The sequence below is a fragment of the Typopeltis vanoorti genome, chromosome 8, assembly GCF_054136105.1.
Source record: "Typopeltis vanoorti isolate ZY-2024b chromosome 8, IOZ_Tvanoo_1.0, whole genome shotgun sequence".
NCBI lineage: Eukaryota > Metazoa > Arthropoda > Arachnida > Uropygi > Thelyphonidae > Typopeltis > Typopeltis vanoorti.
Window position 1 is genome coordinate 10,992,802 of NC_143556.1, and position 24,377 is coordinate 11,017,178.

The 24,377-nt window shown below is 34.7% G+C and overlaps 1 protein-coding gene across 1 annotated transcript in view; it reads right to left on the bottom strand.

Annotated features, from left to right (window-relative positions):
- LOC150103729 (sulfhydryl oxidase 2-like) overlaps positions 1–23,700 on the bottom strand; it is a 162,499-nt gene extending 138,799 nt beyond the window's left edge. The window contains exon 1 of the mRNA XM_090397064.1: positions 23,631–23,700. Within this exon, the coding sequence (XP_090253190.1) occupies positions 23,631–23,700 (70 nt within the window). The remainder of the gene's footprint in view (positions 1–23,630) is intronic.
- Between the last annotated feature and the right edge of the window lie 677 nt (positions 23,701–24,377).

Here is a 24,377-nt window from a genome sequence, read left to right on the forward strand (position 1 = left end):
ATATAAGCCTTTGGCTCTTCATATATATGAAGAGCCAAAGGCTTCAATTCGGCGACATATGACTTGTTTAAGTTAAGGGATATTACATCCCATATCGTTTCTTAGCCGAATATAGAAACTATATAAAGTTCGGCGATTTCTCATAATGTAGAACAGTAATACAGCTCCTAGGAGCTAAGTTCACATTATGGGTAAATATCAAGAATAGTGATCGGAGCTTGTGCCACCTTAGACATGAGTTGCCTCAGTTTGCACTACCTTTAGGGTCAGTTGCTGCAGTATCCAGGTATTTGCTTACGCTTGGAATCGCCGAACTTTATATAGTTTCTATATTCGGCATGAAACTCTTTGAGTTTCTTATTCGGTTAAGAAACAATATGGGATGTAACATCCCTTAACTTAAACAACCTATATAATATTCTTATCTGTACATCATTTTTGTCTTTGAGTGGTGAATATTTATCACCGTAATGCACTGCATCCCCGGGTACGTATTTTTCAATCTCCTTGTGCACGGTTCTTCGTCAGTTTTTCATGGTCCTGCTTCATTTTTAATTTACCGTTAATCTTTCAGTTACTTTAATTTTATATTTTTAATGTCTTAATTTATTTTATTATATTCTTTTATTTTACAAACACTTGCTTCTGTCTTTTCGTGTCTCCTCTTTTTTTTTTCAAAGTCTTTTTATGCTTATAATCGGCTGTTATATTGCATATTGTGTTACTTCTGATATATAAGGGAGTAGGCGGAGTTCCTTGAGACTGCAATAATTTTTTGAAGACAGCAGGCAGTCTTCATCCTTTAAGTCTTCACTGATAGCAAGTTCAATCTATCAATGAACCGTTGCATTCAGGACAGAGAGAGAGAGAGAGAGAGAGAGAGAGCTGCCACCGTATTGTGGCTGTGCAGCATTGGTATTATTGACTGTAAAAGTGTAAGTTCGATTTTTTTTCTTTCGAATAATGGTTAAAATCCCAATTTCAGGAAAGAAAATCGTATTGGCCCATCAAAGATCGATTTACTCGGAAAGTGGCTGAAGAAATGCCTAGAAAAAGTTCCTTTATTCAGCAAATAGTAATTCTTCGATAAGCCTAGCGAAATGGAAGCAAACCTCATAAAAATAAAAATGTTCTGTAATCATTGAAAAATTATTTTTATAGCAGCAAAGTAGCCACCATAATAACAAATCCTACAATTTTCGCTGCCATTAGATACATCCAAATTAATAACGCCATTTTCAAATTTTGTTTATCTTTTCAGACAAAGTGAATATTTCTCCAAATCCTCTTTTATCATTGATTTTTTTTTGCTGTAGTTTCATGGGATATTCCCTGTTTTGAGGAATTAAGAATGGTAATAAGCCATCATTTTTTATTAAGTTTTGTCTTATTAATTTTTATTTATCCTTCAGCCAAAATTGAGCCAACTTCTAGTCAAATACACATCATAATTCAGAGGTTTAATATTTTGTGTTATAGAGCAGTGCTTCCCAAACTTACGGATGTAAAGGCCAGCCCTTTGTAAAAATTAAAATATTTCACGGCCCCCTCATCGAAAAAAAAATCGTAATACAGACATTTATTATTATAATATTTATTGTATTTATATTCAATACAATTTATATTCAAGATTTTGCGTTTGTAAGCCTTTTTGTGCTTCTTATCAATACCTCTGAAATGAAACTTATATGAATAAGCATATTTTATTAATATTCATTAAGCGCCGAAATACGCAGGAAGCAAATTTTGGGAACCAACACAACAATGTGTGTTTCTTTCGATTAAAATATTAAAAAAATAAGAAAAAAGAAATAATAAAAATTAAATACGTTTCTTTTAAGATTAAAAAAAAAACTACTTACTCTTAAAACATTTTAAATTTGTTTTCATTATTTCACGGTCCCCTCAACAAAACGTACGACCCACAGTTTGGGAAGTGCTGTTATAGAGAATTAAACATAGAAATGTTTCATGCCACTTAATGCCTTCAAGAGCGTCCGCACTCTTACAACAGGCGACGATTTTCATCTATTATTCATTCACACACACGTTCATTGACAATCACGCGATATCGTGTGATGCGAGTTCTCACCGCGCGGCCGATCACGCGTTATCGCGTGGACGTCGCTATCAAGTAAAAAAAATTGGCCACCACACGAAATTCTAATTTTCATTGGCAATGAACGTGTTAAGACAATCACACTCTGCCGGGTTTCGAACCATTAAAGAGTACTTACGCTAACCACTCGGCCAACCAGGCCGCGAAATCCACTGTTCCATATTTTCCCCCTATTTCTTTAAATGGTATTCTATTTTTACTCGCGCATTTTTAATCCCTTTTATTTTCCATCTTCAGCTGCTTTTAATAACACATTTTATTTCTTAATCCCAGAAAGCAGTGATTATTTTTCCAATTTTACATCTTTTTTATAGCTAAAACTTTTTATTATCTTGAACGAATAGTATATCCATCATCTTTGGCATATATATATATCAAAAAATGCAGTTATACTTTTTATATTTTTACAAAAATATTCCGATATTATGCTGTTATTATAATACGATATTAAGATAAAGTGTAACAATATTGTTTACCTAACTGCACTTCTGTAAATTATTATCCTGTTTATTATTAATTGTAATAACTTAATTGTACTAATATATCAGAAACATATTCATTATAATGATATTAATTATAATCTATATTTAATAACTTGTAATCCATACTGTATTGTTTACAAATTTTACAATATATGGAAGTAATTTATTTCCGTGATATACTGTTATTAAAAAAAAATATTATTATTACACGCACGCCCTCATCGCGCATGGGTTAATCGTTTTGTTTTCATTTATGCTATATACATGAATATTATGCCATATTTCATTGCATCGCCTTTTTATCTTTGTTTATCGTTCGAGATAACAGATTAAAAGATAAAAATCAGGGGACAGCATGTGTTTTTATCTTTGGCGATAGAGTCCTTCATTAGACTTATATGGTACAAATTTCCCTCTTGTTATGATATCTGCATGCATTACAAGAACAAAATTCGTATTTTCAGCTTCCATTTTGTCGAATGGCAGTTTATCATGCCTGGAATACTCTTTGGCCTTAGTGCTTGTATTCACAAGCGAAGTAGTTTGTTGAATGCGGTGTTCTTATCTGATATCCTGTTCTATTTATTCTCTACTTAGGAATGAAGTAGTGTTTTAACATAACTGGTCAGTAACATAGGTATTTTATATATTTCGTTTATCACTGCTACAAGTGCATGTGTGTGGCATCTTTGTCATTTTATGAAATATCATTTTTTTCATTTTATATTGTAGAGATTGAACATGTTCCGTTTGTAACCTTCACACAATGCATATGTGTTGTTATAGAATATCTTAAGATATATCTACGGACTAGCAGATTATTATCTTTTTTTTATGTATACAGGATGTCAAGTCGTTTAACCAATATATTTTGCTCGCTATTCTGTCCGAAGACTGTTTTGTGGGAAACTTATATGATGACTGTTCTAACTTTATCAGCATTAAAATGAAGTTCAAAGTATTGTATTGTATTAAGCTACAAGAAAGTTATCATTTTACTAGCGTCGTATATATATTATACTTTGTGCCTGTGAGCCTTAGCTGCTTCGGCAGTAATTAAAAACAACCCTTTATAATCCTATCGAATTCCTCATGCTTGTATTCCTGTGTTCTGGTTTTTAATATCTCTTCCTATAGTTCTACGTTTCCCTTCCTAAGGGAACGGTCCACATATCCGGCAACCACATCTATCGCCACATCAGATATCAGTACAAAATCCAACGTTAAGTTCCGATTATCGTCTGTCGCTTGCTATCAAAGGCAAAATCTCTCAGCAACTTTTTAAATTCCTTTTCATTTTGTTCCCATAATGATCACTCGCTGGATTCCCAATGGATTGTTGATGCATTTCTCATTCATCTTCCTTTGCTACGTGAGCATGCTAAAGTCGGATTTGAACCCACAGTTTGTTGATCGGGACACCATCCACTCAACCAAGCAGGAAGGAAAAAAAGGAACCACCAAAAGCGACATTTAAACCAAAGATTGCAACACTGGGTTCGAGCCATTTTTATGTAGGTGGAAGCTCAGTGGATGTTTATGTTCGAATCCCATCTAGGATGCGAAAAACTGAAAAAAACAGATCTTAATTACTGATCTTTCTTCCCTCCCCCCTCCACTCAAAGTACAAATCTTTGCTTTTGAGGATTTTTGAAATATCTTTCGGTTATAAATGCAGTCTTCTCGGGCCGTCGCAAGATTGGATCGCACCCTGAGGCAAACAATTAAAATCACTCCCCAGTGGATTATAAGACAAAAATATAAGAAAATCTCCAATTGCGATTTTGTTTTTATTACAAGAGAAATGCAAACGATTACATAATAATATTAATTAAATGTTTGCTCTACAGTTTGAAGTGCCATGGTATTTTATAAAGAAAGAGGAATGCGCAAAAGAAAAAAAAAAGTCTACGGGGATATCGCACAATAAAACTGTTTATAAGCTCTTCTGAATTTAAATTATAAGTTTTTAAAACCGCCCCTATCGATAGAGTTGATAGACCAACCAATCTTTCTTTCTTGGATCATTGCTGCTCGCAAATAATTTTTAATCAGTTTAAGCTTGGAAAAACTTCTTTCCGCACTTGCTACGCTTACTGGAAATATTAGCCTAGCGACGAGGCCTACCGCAATGTGGCTGAACGAGCCCCCTTATTAAGCCGGCTCGTGAGGCCGGCTGCCTCTATGCGACACCCTGTCGATGGTACCGCTTCTCCTTTTTCTTCCACCTTTGACATTATTTGCGATGGTTGCTTTAGTCCAGCAATAGCTGATGCTGCTTACAGAAATAAACAGACAAGTCACGTACTCCCAAAAAAGGTCATGAAGAGATCAGGTAGACAGACCAGTAAGATTGCCCGTTATTTATACACCGAATAATAAAGCTAACCGATCATTATTAATATATTTTCCGTAATTATCGAAAATATAGATCATTATTTGTATCATAATACAAACTGGGAGATTATATATACATAATGAATAAATATACGCAATGAATAAATGAAAATGAATATGAATAATTATTATTATAACACAACGAATACGATATAATATTCTTTGATATGAATATTATCACTATTAATTAATCTTCCTCAGCATTTAATTTCCAGATGTTTTCGAAAAGCATGTTGCAGTTTATCAGATCTTACGTTCATGTAAAATCTTCCAAAGATCCACCAAGTACAATTGGTAATCGCAATGCACACTCGCTTAAGTAATTCTTCCGGAATTACGTCAAAACGCAGACGACCTTGACTTTGAAAAAAGGAAGTCCACTTGTCAGATTTAAAATGTCATTAACAGTTGAACTGTGAAAGCGTTCACTGAATAAGATATCGGCTTTCTATTTTAATTTAAAAAATATTTTTGAAACGTAATAAGTTTAAGATAAATTATGGTAATATGATAATAAGTAAATTTAAACATTTAGAATTTGAATTTTTTAAGCAATGAGGAAAATTTATTAAAAAATTTCAAAATACCGAATAATCCAGAAAAAATCCTGAAAAAAAGTAAAGGATCGTTCTAATAAAAAGGTAATTAAATGACATTTCACCACTGCATTCTTTAATGAATTTTGGTAAACTTCAAGGATCGTTTATTATTTAAACTTAAGGAATAATATTTATTGAGCAATATTCATTCATCGTTAAAAATCACTCATCGTGTTTTAGTCTAAACAGTTGTGCTCTGTCTTTCGCTAAGTAGAGATAAAGTCGAGACATTTTAAAAATACACTCTTGCTAAGTTTCTCAACAGTTTTCTGTTGAGTGGTATTCAGTGGCACTAAAAATTGTTAAAAATAAACAGATTGATAAATAAGACGTATTCAGTAAAAAAAAAAAAAAAAAAAAAAAAAAATATATATATATATATATATATATATATAAACTACTATAAACTATTTTTGACAATAAATAAATAAGGGTGTGTGTGGAGGCGGGGGGTGGGTGGGTGTGGTGCGCGTTTATTAATGAGCAAACTAGATTGGAAAGAATAATAAATTAATAATAATTTTAGGTAAACATATAATGACAGGAAATATCATTCAAATCAAATGTCAATAATAACAGAGTACTGTGAGTTGTTGACAAAAGCGATATTGACTGACATATAAAGTTATATATACATTTCCAATATTAATGCTAATTCAATAGAATTATTCAGAAATGGATTGAGTTCACGGCTACCTCATCACTGTATGAAAAAACTCAGTTGTAAGAAGAGGAGATATTAGAGATGTTGCACAAACTGAATAACAGTTCAGCAATAAGAACTGATGGGATATCAGCACGAGTGTTCAGCTGAACTGGCTATTCCTTTGACCAGACTGTTTATTATGAGTCTCAGGACAGGGAAGATTCCGCAGAAATGGAAGGAATGTATGGTAATTCCATTGCACAAAAGTGGTGCAAAGACTAATGTGTCCAACTATCGACAGATTAGTATTTCAGAAGTTGTGGTGAAGATTTTGGAAAAATTAGTTAGGGCTCACATTCAGAAATGGGTTGATAGTGAATCTCTACTTTGCAATGAACAACATGGATTTACTAAGGGAAGGTCATGTTTTAGCCACTTGCTCGCATTTTATAACAATGTTACCATTGGACTAGACGAGGGGAATGGACACCATGATACTTTTGGATTTTGCTAAGGCTTTTGGAATACAGCATGGCAGACTGTTGCATAAATTTGAGAAAATGGGTTTGGGTTATACAATATTAGCATGGATAAGAGGATGGCTGACTGACAGATATCAAAAAGTGGTGGGGGATGTGAGTCTGCAAGATTTAAGGTAACTTTAAGTGGTGTACCACAAGAATCAGTGCTTGGTCTACTGTTATTCAGTCTGTATATTAATGATATTGGGAAGGATTTAACAGGCGACATACAGTTGTTTACTGTTGATGCAAAGATAGGTAGGGTACTCAGGAATGTGGCTGATACAGTACTTGCAGAATGATTTGAATAGGCTGGAATTGTGGGCATGGGAAAATTCAGAGGCCATGTAGCAAAGGTTTCAAATGCAACTCAAAAGATAATTGCAATGCTGAAACGAACATTCACATGTAAAGATAAGGATGTCATTTTGCCACTTTACGAGGACTTGATAAGACCTCACTTGGACTATTGTGCGCAGGTCTAGTCTCCTGGTTTCCGTTGTGATTCTGATATATTGGAGAGAGTACAAAGGACAGTGTTAAAAATGATATCAGGATTGTGGAATACTGATTATGAAGACAGATTGAGAATTTTTAGACTGCAGACACTATCAGTCTACAAATTCTACAAAGGACAGATCTATTATTCCATTCATGATTGAAATCGAATCCTAACTTCATATTTTATTAAAGATGCTGTATGTCACCTATTTTAAACTTGCAGCCATTAGTACTGAAATAGTTTGTACGATCGATTTCCATACTTGTACAAACACGTATGAAAAAAAGAAAAGAAAAATCAGTCTACAAACTATCATCCATGTTAGTAGTATTGGATTTCTGTTACTGTTCCAGTACAAACGATTCCCTATTGGCAGTGTTTATTTAGGAAGCATCGGTATTGTCTTTGTATGTACTGATATTACAAAAAATGATATTAAAACTAAAAAATTTTGGTTTTAATAAGTGTCATTCTTATCTATTTATGGTGGTTATTTCTAAAGCAACGAACTGTCAGAAATGAAGTGAGCAAGTATAACTGAATCTTTTTGGATGGAAAGACCTCGGTTCAAATCCCGGATGCGAAGAAACTTTTATTGGGCTTTTCATGTAAAGGTGGATTAGCCAATCTCATACGTAGGTGCTGAGTTTTTTCTTCGGTAAACTGGTTTTTTCCCCTCAAGCAAACAGATAAATTGACCAGTGAACACAGATAACAGACATAATACACTGGTATCATTTCTTATTCCGTAGTCCTAAACAACAACAACAACAACAACTGAAGGTGAGTTAGCCGATCGTCAAGACAATCAAGTTTTTCAACCTTCAGAATATGCGACCCACACAGAAAAAGAGGAGATTAGAAGGAATGAAAGTTGGACTCTCGTCATATGGCACTTCCTGATTAGCATGCGTGCAAGACAACAACAACAATAACAATTATGAATTCATATAATAATAATGCAATACGCCTGAATTAGACGTGAGTTCGGTCAAATCTGCAATGGAACTTCAAAAAATTGCTTCAGAGGATTTGCTTTAACCTTAGGCTCATTCAATAAGCCTAAGGTAGAAAATAAATAAATCTCTAGTATAAAAAAAATAAAAACATTGATTTAATAAAACTACTTTCCAGAAGTCGGATAGCTTAGGTCAGAGCTTTCCAAACTGTGTGTCGCGATACGTTAGTGTGTCGGCTGCAGTGTGAAGGTATGTCGCGCGAACATAAAGCGTTAAACAGAATAATCGCTGAAAATTTCCACAGCGGAATCCATTTCGCAAAGTACCGGTACGACTTTTAGTTAGCGCCGTTAAAGAAGATATTTGGTCAACCGCTCGGAAATTCCCTCCCTGAGTCTATACCGACTTGCATGCAACCATCACCATCAGTTTCGTTTTCGTTGGGGTTTTCTATAGTTCATTCAAGTATCAGTGATAGTAAATGTAAACAGAAGCTAACTTGTGCAGGCCGCACTAAGGAGTCCCAAAAATACTTTACTTTACTCTAATTAATAAAAGAAAAGCTGATGTTTGTGATGAACAAAATGTATCGACTATAGAGGAAACTACGCAAGAATAACTGTTGAACGGTCTGCATTAATTAGTTTGTGGGGTGATACTTGCAAATGAAAGTATGGTACCCAACAAATTAAAGCGCTATTTTACCTCAAAACACAGTCATTTGTAAATGACTGTGTTTTGAGGTAAAATAGCGCTTTAATTAAATCAGAAAAGCCAGTAGAATACTTTACTGAACTTTCAAAATCTATAAAGAAGCAGTCTACATCGTTCACTAAGAGAATGAAGACATCAGAGAAAGCTCAAAAGGCAAGTTACTTGGTTGCTCAAATAATTGCCAAAAACAAGGAGCCACACACTATTGCCGAAACCACTATAAAGGAATCTTGCTGTGCTATTGTTCGAACAATGTTTGGGCTCAAATTTGAGATAGAAGTTAATAAAATCCCTTTGGCAGATTACACGATTCGAAGACGTATTCAAAACATGTCTGCTGACATTAAGCTGCAATGTCAGTGGGTTAACGCAATTACCTCATTTTTATACGTTTCATTCATACTAACAGGATTATTGAGAAATTCTTATGTTTTCTGGAACTTCCAAATGAAATCTAGAGGCGAAGATATATTTAAAACAGTAGATTGCTTCATGAAGGAAAATAATTTGCTATGGTTAAATTGTGTAGGAATATGCACAGATGGCGCTCCTTCAATGGTTGATTCAACAAAAGGTTTCACAGCTTTAGCAAAGTAGCAAAGAAAGAGAATGAAAATATTATAATTACTCATTGCTTTTTACATCGCGAAGCGCTAGTCGCGCAAACCACTGGTAATGAATTAAAAAAGGTTGTGGACAAAGTTGTTCAAATGGTCAATTACATTAAAAGTAAACCTCTTAAATCAAGATTATTTGCTACAATTTGTGAAGATATGGGGGCAAGATTTAAAAAACTTATACTACACTCAGAAGTTCGTTGGCTGTGAAGAGGTCGAGTGCTTTGTCGTGTATATGAATTGAGGGAAATGATGCTTAAACTTTTTGAGGAAAATCAACAAAATGAATTCTGCGATCTAATTCAAAACAAATTATGGTGCACAAAATTGGCATATCTTGCTCATATTTGAACACTTGAATAAAATAAACACCAGTATGCAAGGAAAAGGAGAAAATATCTTAACAGCGGTGGGTAAAATTTGTGCTATGAGAGATAAGATAGAAATTTGGAAAAGGAAAGTGAAAGAAGGGAATTTTTAAATGTTTTCCAAAACTGCAGACTGTGAACTAAAATGTGATATCAGTTCGCTACTCGTTGACCATTTAACAATGCTCGGAGAGAAAATTCGTCACTACTTCCCAAATATTGAAATACAAGACTATGATTGGATCAGAAATCCATTTTTTTTCAACTGCAACGATTAACTTGTCACTTATTGAAGAAGAAGAATTAGCTGAAATAAAAAATGATCGAAGTCTCTTAATGATGTACGAAGAGGGTGATTTAGACAACTTTTGGATTCGTGTTTCAAAAATGCATCCAAACATAGGCAAAAAAGCGTTAAAAATTCTTTTGCAGTTTTCCACTACATACATGTGTGAAGTATCCTTTTCAACGTTGGCAAACTTGAAGACATTGACACGTGGAAGCTTAAGAATGCTTGATGACGAAATGCGAGTGTCTTTATCTACTATTCCACCAAATATTGAAAAGCTGTGTAATTCATCCCATGAAGCTCATATATCTCATTAAAATTCTATTATTATATATTTCTTTCTTTTCTTTCTATTTTTTATAACAATGACATTAATCTTGGATATAAATATAAATATATTATATATTTTTATTTTGTATATTTTATTATATATAAAATTGCAGTGCTAATAGACTATGTCGTGCCCTCAAGACAAGAGTACAGTCTAACTATATCACGCAACCTTTAAAGGAGTTATATGATATTTGCTCTTATCAAATATCAAAAGGAGTTGCTTGTGATAATAATGATGGGATCAGATTTAAAAGGAGTAAGTGATTAATCACTTACTGTAAATAGTGAATTTTTATTAACCCGTTATCGGATGAACAGGAAGAGATTTTTAAATAAACCTTCTAAAAGTTATACGAATATATTTGTTAAAAGCATATACTTAAACTACATCTGATCTGGCCACGTGACCCATGAGAGGCACATCAGACGGAATTACTGTGCCGTGAAATTATGTTTGTCTAAAAAGTGTGTCACCAACATGAAAGGTTTGGAAAGCACTGGTTTAGGTAGTTGGTTTAAATTAGACTTATGGAGAGAAACTGTGTTTCTAGTAAGAATCGCTTCCATGGGGAAGTTTTGAAGCAACCCAAACAATAATATCAACAAGTATGTGTAAAATGAACTCTCCGATTGGGTGAAATTATTTGCTGTGAACAATGGATTTGTTGGGTTCTTGACACAAATATACTTCTCGGGTTCGCAGTGTACACCCCATCATCACAGCATCTTATTGCTAATTTCAATTTAAAAAGAACTGTTTTGAGGCTGCTGAGTTACTGAATCACCGTAGTAATGTAACAAAGATGTGGGATGAAATTACCAATAATTTACGTGTGGAAAGATTCAAAGCTATGGACACTGCTGCTGAGATCCCCTCCACAAAGAATTCAATCACATTCTTTATCGTATTTTGTTGTTTTGAATGTAATCAGTGGCGGCTCGTGGCTTGAAATCGTGGGGGTGCTGCAACTTTCGAAATATGCAATTGGATAAAACATTTATTTGGATAAAACAATTTTGGATAAAACACGTATACACGTGTTTGGATAAAATATCAAAATTATGGTAAAAATTTAAAAAATAAATAAATAAACATAAACAAATATTGTTTATTATCGATAAAATTATACAGTTTGGTATAATTCAAAATTACTTAAAAATAAAATATATTCTTCTTGTTTTGTTTCATGAGAAATATTGTTCATTATCGATAAGATTATACAGTTTCGTATAATTCAAAATTACTTAAAAATTATATAAAAAATGTTATGTCTTTAATTGTAATGTCCAAATATTTAAAGAGACGGAGCAAACACGATAAGCACTACGAACATTCTACCACTGGCCCAAACTGCATATAAACAACAGTGGAACTGTGCGACGGACAGTGCCTCATTACTCTAATAGCTCGCATCTCACTATGACGTGCATATGCTTGCCGCGTAGCAATATGCCACTGTAGTAAACACAGTGCAGCTAGTGTCCTTTGCCCTTCTAAGTGCTACAAGATGGATTTTTATTGTTTTTTATACAAAACAAGAGAATTGTATAGGATTGTTGATGATAAAATTAAACATTACAAGCAAATATAAATAAATTAATAAATATATTTATATATCGAAACAAATTGGGGGTGCTGCAGTTCCTCAGTGCCTATGCACGAGCCGCTCCTGAATGTCATGAAAAAACTCTGGATTCAAGAAAAAGCGACTGATTTTTTAATTATGCGTCAGTGTATTTGACTTGCTATTATTTAGACCAGTGGTGTTCAACCTTTTTTACTACGCGAGCTACTTTTCTATAAAAAGTTATTCGGCGATCTACTCTCTTATATAGATCACGTTCCCCCAACATGATATCTGATTACGCACAAATAAACAACTAAAAAAAATACACAACTAAAAACTTAATTTGTGTATTTAAAAATTTATTTATCAATTTTAATTATTTTAATACAACAAAAAAAAAACAAATATATTGGAATAAAATATTTATTTCTCTGTTTTGGAAAACCAAAGTTAGAAAAAGCAACAGATTGATTATAAACTCACAAGTCATAGGAAATGCTGGTTGATTAAAAAAAAAAAAAGTTAATGTGAAATTTGGCATTGTTTGGACCTCGCAATATTTTCATAGTCAAGTTGATATGAAGAAGTGGCCAATCGCAGACAATCATCCAAATGATCATTTGTAATTTGGTTTCTTAATTGATTTTTATGACGGTCATATTTGAAAAAGCGGATTCTGACGAGTATGTCGATCCGAAACACGACAGAATTTTTCGCGCAATATCAGTTAATATTGGGAATTTTTCATGTGCATGCTTCCAAATGACTTCATTGTTTATTGATTTTAAATGTAAACTATTCTGAATGTTTATTATCTCAAGTTCTACTTCAGCTTGGTTTATATCAAACAGCCCACTAATTTTATTTGAAATTTCTGTGATGTTCAAGTTTTCTTGAAATGGATTATTGAAAAAAGATGCAATCATTTCAGTTTTATTAAAATCTTTAAATCTTGAATTTATTTCTTCCTCAACTAATTCTATTTCACGAATAAATTCTTTTAAATCATGGCGAAGCATTTCTTGATTTTGTTCAAAAAAGTTTAATCAATATGGGAGATGTTTAAATTCGCGGTCATTTATATTTTTCTTTAATAAAAATAAGTATTGTTGGAAAGCTTTTATGGAACTTAACATGTCAATTTAAATTTTTATCTCTACCTTGTAATTCTAAATTTAAATTGCTTAATTTCGTACAGAAATCTACTAAAAATGATAAGTGTAACAACCATCCTTTATCACTCAATTGTGGATAAAGATCTCCTTTTTCATCAAGAAAAATTTTTATATCGTTAATTAATACAAGAAATCTTTCTAAAAATTAACTTCTGCTGAGCCAGCGAACATTATTGTATACAACAGAAGTTCTCTATCATCATCTGCCTGTAATTTAAATAGCCCCTGTTGCAGGGCTTTTCCTCGAACAGAATTTACAATTCTAAATGTAATATCCAAAACATCTTTTGTGTTTAATCTTTTACTACACAGTACTTGTTGGTGAATAATACAGTGGTACGTTAAAAAATCTGGATATCTGTCATCGTTTTTACATAATGAAATGAAGCCTGATTTATTACCTATCATTGCAGGAGCACCATCAGTAGTAATAGAAACAAGTTTAAAAAGCGGAAGTTTGTGTTGTTTCACAAATTCATCTAATGCCGAAAAAATGTCTTCTCCCCTAGTCCTCCTTCCCAATAATGGTATAATTTTCAAAAGTTCTTCTTTACTTGAATAATCTCGAAATACCATGCGAATAAATACCATTAACTGAGCAATATCAGTGAAGTCGTTTGACTCATCAAATTGTAATGAAAACGCAACACACTGGTGAATGTCTGACATTAACCTGGCCTGGAAACTTTTCTCCGGCAATTGGAACTCTTCCTTTCGGCAATTTGAAACCTTGTCTGAGACCTAGAATTAGTCTCTCTAGCGACGTCTCGAACCGAGAAACTCCTCTCTCAAGCAACGTGGATCCGGGCAGTCTCTCTGAAGGCAACTCTGGACCGGGCGGCCTCCTCTCTGACAGCAATTCTGGAACCCGGACCCCTTCTAGTTGCTTCAGTCCCTTTTTATTAGGCCTCCTTTCAGACCTCGCATGAAGTTTTGCAACCCCCAAAGAATCGGTATGAGTCTTTCATCTTAAGTTTCAAGTTCGACATGCCTTTGGTTCTCCTCCGCTTTCTTTTGATTGTAAGTTGCGGGCCATCGGAAAGGTGTTTGAACTCTTTCTGACTGACTTCGGAGATGTTTACACTTAGAGCCTGCAAGCCTTTCTCATACATACAAGTTTCAATACCAATCTTTCTAATGCTGCCATGTACAGCTTCGGCGACAAAAACATGTACAGCTTCGGCGACAATAACACTCTAACATATTATATAACACTCTAACAAATGAGTTATTTACAAAAAATACAAACTATACCGAGACAAACAAACTTTATTTTTTTACAGTATTCACATGGGACTTAACCTAAGTAAAAAATCGATGTAATGTGCTTTGGAATATTTAATCTTTAAGCTACAATCGAGTTTTTACACTTTGCTTATAATTGTATTCACTCGGCTCGCTGTTTGACTTCCACTGATCCAAATTAATTCATTTACCCGGACTTGTAAGAAAATTACTGATTTGACAATTTTAACGAAAAATAAATAAACCGTAGCAATACACTTAAAGCGAATTAAAAATAATACAAAATAATGATAAATAAAATATTATGTTTTCAGTTTTAATTATATTTGTTAGGAGGAATACCCAAGAGATCGACGGGTTGAACAGCCCTGATTTCTTAGACCGTCAAAGAATGACGAATTTTGGGAAGTTTTTAATTGAAAGGCAGATGGCTGCTTTTAAATGAATGGATATTTGCTTTTCGATCAGACTATTTTATGATGTTTCAGATTTCATTTAGTTTTAATATAAATGCAATGTTCACCGAGAATTTCTTCACGCTTTATGGGGAACACAAATGAAAAATGCAACTACATCGAGACACGTGGAAGTGTACGGGTTTACTTAGCGTATGCTAACCAAATAATGACAGGAAACATTCGAATCTTTACACGTGACAAGCAACACATGTTATTTTTAAATTTATTTTTATGTCATAAATAGCAGATGCTTCTAAAAGACAAAAGACTGTCGGAGTATGTTATCTACTTTGTTGGTAATAGACTAAGATGCTAGTACTACTGAAAACAACTCCGTTATTTTTATTTTTTAATTTTTTCCCTTCTAAATGGAAATTTAGAGCAGTTTAGTCCTTTCTGAGTGCCATGTAGTGGAAGTGTTTGGCGGAGATCCAAATTTAGAAATAATGAAAAATAGATGTATATTTTCCATCGATGGTATTTTCAATATATTAAAAACAAGGATATTAGGAAAAAACCTGACATTAGCAGCCATGTGTGTGAGCAGAGCTAATATCAGGTGGTATGATCAAGTAAACAGAATGGGAGTGGTAGCAAAACAGGTGTTTGATGCTTGAACGTGGTATGGCAGAAAAAGGACCCAGAGAAAGACCGAGGAGACGGCAGCAGAAATATGTTCTGGTTACCGTGCCACGTAGTGTCACAGAGAGAGAGAGAGAGAGAGAGAGAGAGAGAGAGAGAGGTGTATGTTTTCCTATATTATTTGGATTACATTATATCATCTGAATAAAGGACGGATGGATCATATATCTAGGTTAGATCATTCGAGCATAAATACGAATTAAAACAAGGAAGTAAGCAGATGGTTTGGAAACATAAAGGAGAAATAGCATCTAGAATTGGGGAGCAAGAAAAAATAAATTTATAATAAATAAAATAAATAAATAGATTAAATCTTAATTACGTCATCAGTAAGCAGAATAAATTTGTGTGTGTGTGTGTGTGTGTGTTGATTTTTAATTTGCAGGACATGTATTGCATTGATAATCATCCGAACACGTCCGCTATAAACAGGGCTGCTTTGCCTTCCGCGTGCCTGTTTATAAGAACAGCACGAGCGAATAATCAGTACCTTTCACCGGAACTTGCTCATTTGAATTCATAGAGTTAAAACGACCTCGCTTATTTCCTACAAGGGAATAAATGGCGTTATCTGATTTGATTTGTATGATTATTACACCACAAAGATTTCATGTAGGGATTGCTGCTCTGTACAGAAATCCTGGTACATGTGCTTTACAGAAAACCAATTTATAAGTCATTGGACATTATTAAGTGAAAGATGATTTTCATTTACCGGTGTTCGACTACCTGCTTATCAGTCGTCTAATCGTGGCCTCAAATTTTGGCATAAGAGTTGTGTGTAACGTGCTGACTTCAGCAAAGAAGGGACGCGACCCCATGCACTACTTCATATCAACTGTTATACGGTTCTCTGTTACGATGTCCAATACTAATGAAATGCTCTACCACGAATGTGCCTCACCTGTTTTTGGTTGGCCTACAATTTTAACAACAAGATGATGATGATGATGATGACTAGCGATATTCGTGTGCTTCTTATCCACTGACTGACCTTTCCGTCGTCTATGCCAAAAGGAATGTACAAACTGAAATATCTTACGGACCACTTCAATCTACACTCAGTGGCCACTTTATTAGGAACAACCCCAGTTTTCCTTACTGGGGAGGGAGAGAGATGTTCCTAATAAAGTGGCCACTAAATGAAATTCGTAAAATAAATTTTATATTATGAACGTTCATATTATGATATGGTTTTACTAGTAAAAATCATTAAAGGAGTCAGCTTTGATTCAAACTTGATTCAAACTTTGATTCAAACTCCTGTCGCACTCAACAATATCGCTATACAATATTCCCTATAATGCAAATCCTGATCACTGGTACCACCTACAAACCACACACTCAACCTGAATTATGATACTGTTGCCAACTACATTTCGCCAAACATCAAGGCCTTATATGATGATCACCGTCGTCATCTTCGAGATCCTCATGGATGAGAGGTGGTGACTTTCTTTATAACACTGCTCCTCTTTATCTTTTTCTCTTCATCTAACGTCTGTTTAATCCACGTCTTTCCTGGTAGGTTTGTTAATTTCACAATTTAGTCCACCATCTTATCTTATTATTATATGGGCACCTCACCTCCATGGAGTCAGAAGACTCATCGCGGAAGATCCAACTATCCACACAATCTATCCTACCTCTTCTTCAACCCATTAACAGATAAAACACTCATAACTGACTGTGGCAACCCATTCCACTCATTCACAACTATCCAAGCAAAAAATCTAGTCCTTCCACCCCTGCTAGCTGCACGTTTATTCAACTTACAGAGATGACCCCTTGTTCTGGCCTCTCCAGCCAAGTGCTGAAAATTTTCTCCAGAATCAATCGTATAAAATCCTTTAAGCAACTTAAATGTTTCTATCACATCTCCCTCTTTTTCTCCTATCGACCAACTTCTGCAATCCACACACCTTCAATCTATCTTCATTGGGAACATTCCACAGGCCACTCGCCTCTCAATCCTCTCCACTGCTTCCTCATCCTCAAGAAACCCAGGGGATCAGACTTGAGCAGAGTAATCCAGATGTGGGCGTATAAGGCCTTATATAAAGAGGAATAACAACTATTTTTTATATATCTCTACTTGTTAATGTGTTCTTCAGTAGCCAAGTAATCTTATGGGCTACTTTAGCATTATGCCCTCTGAACTTGAACTCTCTATCCACTAACACCCCCAAAAAATATATGCACCTGATAGCTAAGATCACTTTCTGGTGTTCAATTATTTCCGTGCACGTCACGTGACCTTTTTTTTTAAAGATTAAAATGTGGCTTGGGGAACGGTTAAAGGCATCAATTTTCTCTGAAATGCGTTTTCTGGTATTGGCATGTATGGAATGGATGACGGAGACTTCTTTTGGTAGAACGCGGGATATGAAGTTATAAAATACTGTTGAAGCTAATAATTAAGATAAGTGATCATTTTGATACCGAATCATGGCTAGAAAATATATTTACGAAACAAGATTATAAAAACAATATTATAGAAATTGAAACAATACTAAAAAATAACGTGATATCCCCCTTTACTTCATACATGGTAGCAGTTGCATTCTGAATACCACTGTCCAATAAGAAAAGCAGCACAAACGATGGTGGTTCACAAATAATCGGATGTATACATGGGTGCGTTCTGCGGAATATTTTTTTCGCTTCTTTAGGATTAAGTTTAAGAAAAATAAATAAATATATAACGATGTTAATGCAATTATCGTATCTGATCTGGCTAACGTGTTGCCTTACACCTTCCATCTCTTCTAAGCCTAACTGCTTTATCGGAGTGGACCATGTGTGGCTGGGAATTAAATAACCGTTCTTATTGCACTGTGTGGGTTTGCGAATCATTACATTACTAACGCTTCTTGAGCTTCCAGATGTAACTATTATAAGAAGTGTGGGGCATTTTATTTGGCTACCAAAATATTTTCCTAATTTTCACTGCCATATATTATACATTCTTAGGCTGTTTTTAATGTTAACTATTGCTAGCTTTAATGTTTTGGTTATTATTCTATTTACTTTGGAAAATGTGGAGTATTTATTGGTGAAATTCGAAAAAATTATTCGAGCCAATATTAATTAATAATTATTAATTAAAATTTAGGATTTCTATTAAAATATATGCAATTATTTAAATTATGATTTTTCAGTCGAAGTATATTTTGTGTCAAAATTCGACAAAACAAAATCGAGTGTCAGAGATGCTTTATAACAGTCTGTACGCTTGTCATCAGGTGGTGTTACGTTTTACAAAAGTAACATCACCTGATCTCCAACCCCCCCCCCCCCCAAAAAAAAAGGAAATATGAACAGTTGAAAATTCAAGTTAGATTAGAAGTATAATAATGGATTGTATATAAAAGATTGTGAGAGTGGTCAAATTGGCGACAATGATGGCGAAGTACATACGCTATTTAAGAATAGTTTTGTTCATCTCACTCTCACAAAGAAATTTATATCTGAAATGAGTTTTCTGTCCTTCCGAACGTTAGGACAGTTCAGAAGGGACGTTGTAATACTAAGGAAATGGCACACGCACACACACACACACACATACACGTAATGATAAAGAGGCGGATTCCAGAATATTTGTCCGTGTGTTCACTGTCTGTTGCAACATCGTATTAACATCTGCGTTCAGTTGAACAGCTAATACTTATCTTCTGTCTGCTTCTTCGCTGTCTTATTATATGACGACTTGTCAAGCATGGCCTTGAAACAAATGTAGTCATTTCAGCTCGTCAAACATTTCCGAATAATCCCCATCTGGTGATTGTCTCGAAACTTTTGCTACTACTGCATGAGCTCATTTCATCTATTTAAGAAAAACAGCGCAAGATCCATCTTTCAGACTTGTGTTCTTGCATAGTCATTATACAAACGTTTGTTATTATTATGCGTAATGTTCGCCAACGAGCTATATTTCTTTATTTATTTTGAACGTATGAAAGAAAAAATAGTTACTAAGCAACCTGAAAAGGTCTCTCACTGTAGGGTTTCCGAATTAAGTAATAATAATAAATAAATAAATAAACACCATGGAAAATGAATTAATTGAAAAAAACCTTAGCCCACCCACCATATTAATCTACTGCATGTTTACAAACTTTTGTAGGTGGGAGTCGGAAAAAAAAAATTCTTTAATAGAGAAATCATAACCAATGCATTTTTGGATTTTTATTATTTTTAATACAAAACATAAAATTCAAATAGTACATATTTCCACTAAAAAAAACAAAACTGCAGATTGGTATAAAGTTCCATTTTAGGCCGTTTTCAGGTTAGAGTTAGGAGTGGAGAGGGAAATGTGTTTTTGGAATTTTTTTAAATGAGTTGCTTAAACATATTGGTACACAGAACGCAGAAATTTATTAGTCGTTATCTAAATAAATAAATTACGCCAAGTAGTTTCACCACCTAAAAGAGAACTGGTGGCTTCTTCAGAGCTAGCCACATTCGTTTTCAATCTTAAAACTTTCTTTCAACCATAAAGCAACTGGATTTTTCATTTGTTTGTTTTGTTAACTGTACACTTAAAAACCTTCACCCTCCTTGCTTCCTGGGAATTCTGAGAATTTTCTTGGCATAAATTAATGTGGAATTCAAAACGCGAAGATGAATCAAGCACCTTACCCACATAACAAAAACTGTTGCCATGGAAACAGAAACATTACTCTGCATCCATCTTACTCAAACAAAAGAAACTATTTTTTTATATATCAGGGGTGGCCACAACGTGGCTCGCGAGCAGAAAGCGGCTCGCGTCCACGTGTCGTGCGGCTCTTCACGAATTACCACGAAAAAATAAACAAAAAAGATAAGAGGAGACAACAAAAAAGAGGAACAAAATAAGAGAGAGAGAGAGAAACAGGGTTAAAAAATTACTACAATAAAAAAAGTTTAATTCGAAACACATTAAAGGAAGTTTACTTTGAACAATTAGAATAATTTTAAAGTCGAAACACAATGATTTTAGTTACTTATTTACTAGCACAGGCCTTCTTTGTATCCGTTTTCTTAGCAAACTCCTTAAAAGTAGGTGTGTAATTAGTCAAAGCAGTTCTTACAAGCTCGTTACAACCTCGCCCGCACACTCACTTACTCCCGTATCATCGCATCGGTCAAAGGTTGCGGGTCTTTTAAGTCTTACCGGAATTATTTGGCTCCAAAAGGACGCGTAGTTGGCTACCCCTGTTTTAAGAGGGTGGTCTGAAAAGTTCTCGGCCTAACAACGAAAAACTGAATTTATAATTTCAAACTTCTTTTCATTTTTCCACATAATCTCTCTTAAGACTAATACATTTATTTTAGTGATACTCTAGCACCATCATCCCCTCCCTGTAATGGTTCTCAGTAAGATCTGCAAAATACCCCTCTACAGCTGCAATCACCTCTTGATTCGAAGAAAAACGCTGACCAGCGAGGAAGAGTTTTAGTTTTGGGAAGAGACAGAAGTCAGAGGAAGCCAAATCTGGGGAATAGGATGAATGTTCCAACAACACATTGTGCAGATCCCTTAATTTTCCCATTGCCAAAACACCTTTGTGGGCAGGTGCATTGTCCTGATGAAAGATGATTTTTTCTTTTTCAAACCGAGTCTTTACTAACGAATTTTTTCAAGTCTGGTTAAAAGATCGGAATAATATTCCCCGGTTATTGTTTTACCCTTTTTAAGATAATTAATAAACAAAATGCCTTTAGAATCCTAAAACACTGATGCCATGACCTTGTCTATTTTGCCGCTAAACAACAGGATCTCTCCACTGTTTTGACTGCTGTTTGGATTCTGGTGTGTACTGGTGAATCCAAGTCTCATCCATAGTAATAAATCGACGCACAAAATCAGTTTAATTCTTGTTAAAACGCTCCAAGTTCAGAGATTTTCATGCGACTGCGTTTTTGATCTGCTGTGAGCAAGCGCAGCACTCATCATGTGCAAAGCTTTTCATTTGCAATTCTTCATGCAAAATATATCGTACATATTCTTTTGAAATGCCTATAAGCCACAATTTCACGCACGTTGACTCGCCAGTCATCCAATACCATATCATGCACTTGATCAATGATTTCTGACGTTGTTACACTTTTTGGACGTCGTTCGCATGGATCATCTTCAAGGCTAGTACGGCCACGTTTAAACTCGGTTGTCAATTTCTTAATTGTCGAAAACGAAGGAGAAGAGTGCCCATAAACTTTTATAAACTTCGTATGAATTTATTTTGGCGTTAAACCTTCTTTTACAAAGAATTTTATAATAGCATGATATTCAATTTTATCCATTTCAAGGGATATAGACGCCCTTTTGTATCCGACAGTTGTATAAAACAAAATACTTGATAGAATGACTTGCAATTTCACATGGATGCTTATGACAGATGTACCGACCTAGAAAAAAAAATCTTGTCGATAGTGTTGTTATCTATGGTTGAGGCCGAGAACTTTTCAGACCACCCGCGCATATGCTAGCTGTATTATATATGCCATTATATGCTAGATGAGAGTGTTGTTCCGGGCAAATTGAAATTAAATCGTTATCTTTGGTTAATAATTTGTTCGCCTATCTTTCAGCATTTCAAGTTTGCAACCTATTTATGTAACAGCCCGTGACTGGACGAGTGTTACGAGTACAAAACCCGATAAACCAATCTCATTTATACGTGAGTTTCAACGCATTCTTCACAAGGCTGGCATTTAACGTATATCCATTCAAAGCTTCTTGTCTCAGCTAACATCACATTATATGTTGGCAACGACGAAATTGCACGTTACTAAAATCAAAGCTTCAGATTTCTTTTATGAAATTCCACTCTGGGATTCATAGTAACGAATATCGGATTTCACGATGTGTAGATAGTCATAAGAAAATCTTACTTTTACCCCCCCCCCCCCTCGATAGAAATTTCGCTTGTATTTGTCACTCTACGAAGAGTTTTTTTTGGAGTTGTAGTGGCAATTTTTCGCAATACTTTTACTCTAGACATAATTTAAATTTAGAGTCGACTTTGAGCCTAAATGTAAGTAACAAGGGACTTCCTTATGTTGAACCTTGGATCGTGATAAGCAACTCCGTGCTGACAAATCCAACAGATATTTGAGAGGCGCACTAAAAGCTCCGACGACTGGTTTATTTTTAGGAAACAAAATTGTTTCTTAAAAATTAGCTGCTCACGTTGCGAATGACCTTTATAAAACAAATACCCCCCCCCTCCCTCCGAAATTTATTTGAAACTTTTACATATTCAGTGGGGAGGACGTCATTTATTATATACTCTAAAATTCCACAGAGAAAGAGAGCACCAAAATTCTCTCTCATCCAAAGAACTACTCGGAGAAGCTCACGTGTTAATGAGATAGGAAATGCTGTCATTCAAACTAATATTTGAGAAGAACGAATATACAGCAGTACGCAGAGAGCGTGTGAAGAGGTTTGCAATTTATGAAAGAAGTGATAGCATCTTAAACTCGTTTTAACAAATATTTTCATGATCAGTTTGGTCAACTCTGGTTGTCAAGAAATTCATAAGGATTTTGATGTGAGAATAACCAGTCGACAACTCTCATCCCACTCCACCAAAGGCTCATCGGCTTCGTAATGTCCCAGAAAGAGATTCATCAAATTGTGTGAGTGGTGGGTGCGGGGAGGAACTGACATTCTTAGCAATTAAAACAATATCACTCAGGTAGCCGGTTCTAATCAGACACCCTCTTCCTTTCTCAGTACTTAAAATGTCCATTCTGAGAGATAGGATGATAGGGTAAAATGGGTGCATAAATAGCTATTCATGCACCCATTTTACCTAATCATCCGTCCGCTAATCCATCCATTAGCGTAAAAGCTAATCATCCGTCCGATGATTAGCTTTACCGCTCCTTACGTACAAAAATTGAGATCAAAATTGCTTATAATTGTCCTTAAGCCTGTCTATTGTACTCTGTCTTCTGCATTTCTTAGTATTATGCAACTCCAACAAATTCGACTTATTACTTGGAGCGGAGAATGCTACTTCAGCAGTACAATACGACACTTCGTACGGTGCAGCATGAACATGAGTCATCACGAATTAGAATTGTTATACATAATACCAAAAGGATTAATATTTTAGTTGAACAACTGCGTAACACACCTGTACGCTACTCGTTTGATTTAGCTGGACTCTCTGTGATCTAAACACCATAACACACCGTTCCATAAAGCTAATACTTTTCTGTTTGTTGAAGCTGCTTGCTTTCATCCTGCTCATTGCAGGATGAAAAATCACTTGAATTTTCTGAAAAAAGTAGCAGCTATGGAAGAAAAGTTATTCTTTAATGTAATGTCAGTAACAGCTTAGGAAAAAGATAAATTGAAAAATTTTTGACGATATATTTATGGAATTCCTTTTAGTGTTGGGAACTTTGTAGAAGATACAAACACAAGGGAAATCCAGCTAAGCTTTTACTGACTTTTTCACCGGCAGATGGCGACACTGCACTGATTGGAGGAACTCCGAATATGAATCTGTCAAGTTCGTGCCCTTTCCAGAATAACAAGGAAATGTACAATTTCTATGTTCCATAATGTTATATCGAACAATAAATTGGATTCGAGTGGTGAAAATACTGTCCTGCCGATAACGATGAGGAATTTTCTGGTCGACAGAGAACTTCGAGAATTATTGGACTCTCTGTGAGTCCAGAGAGGAAAGAGAAAGTTTAAAAACCAGCGAAAAATAATAAAATAAATTTTATTTTA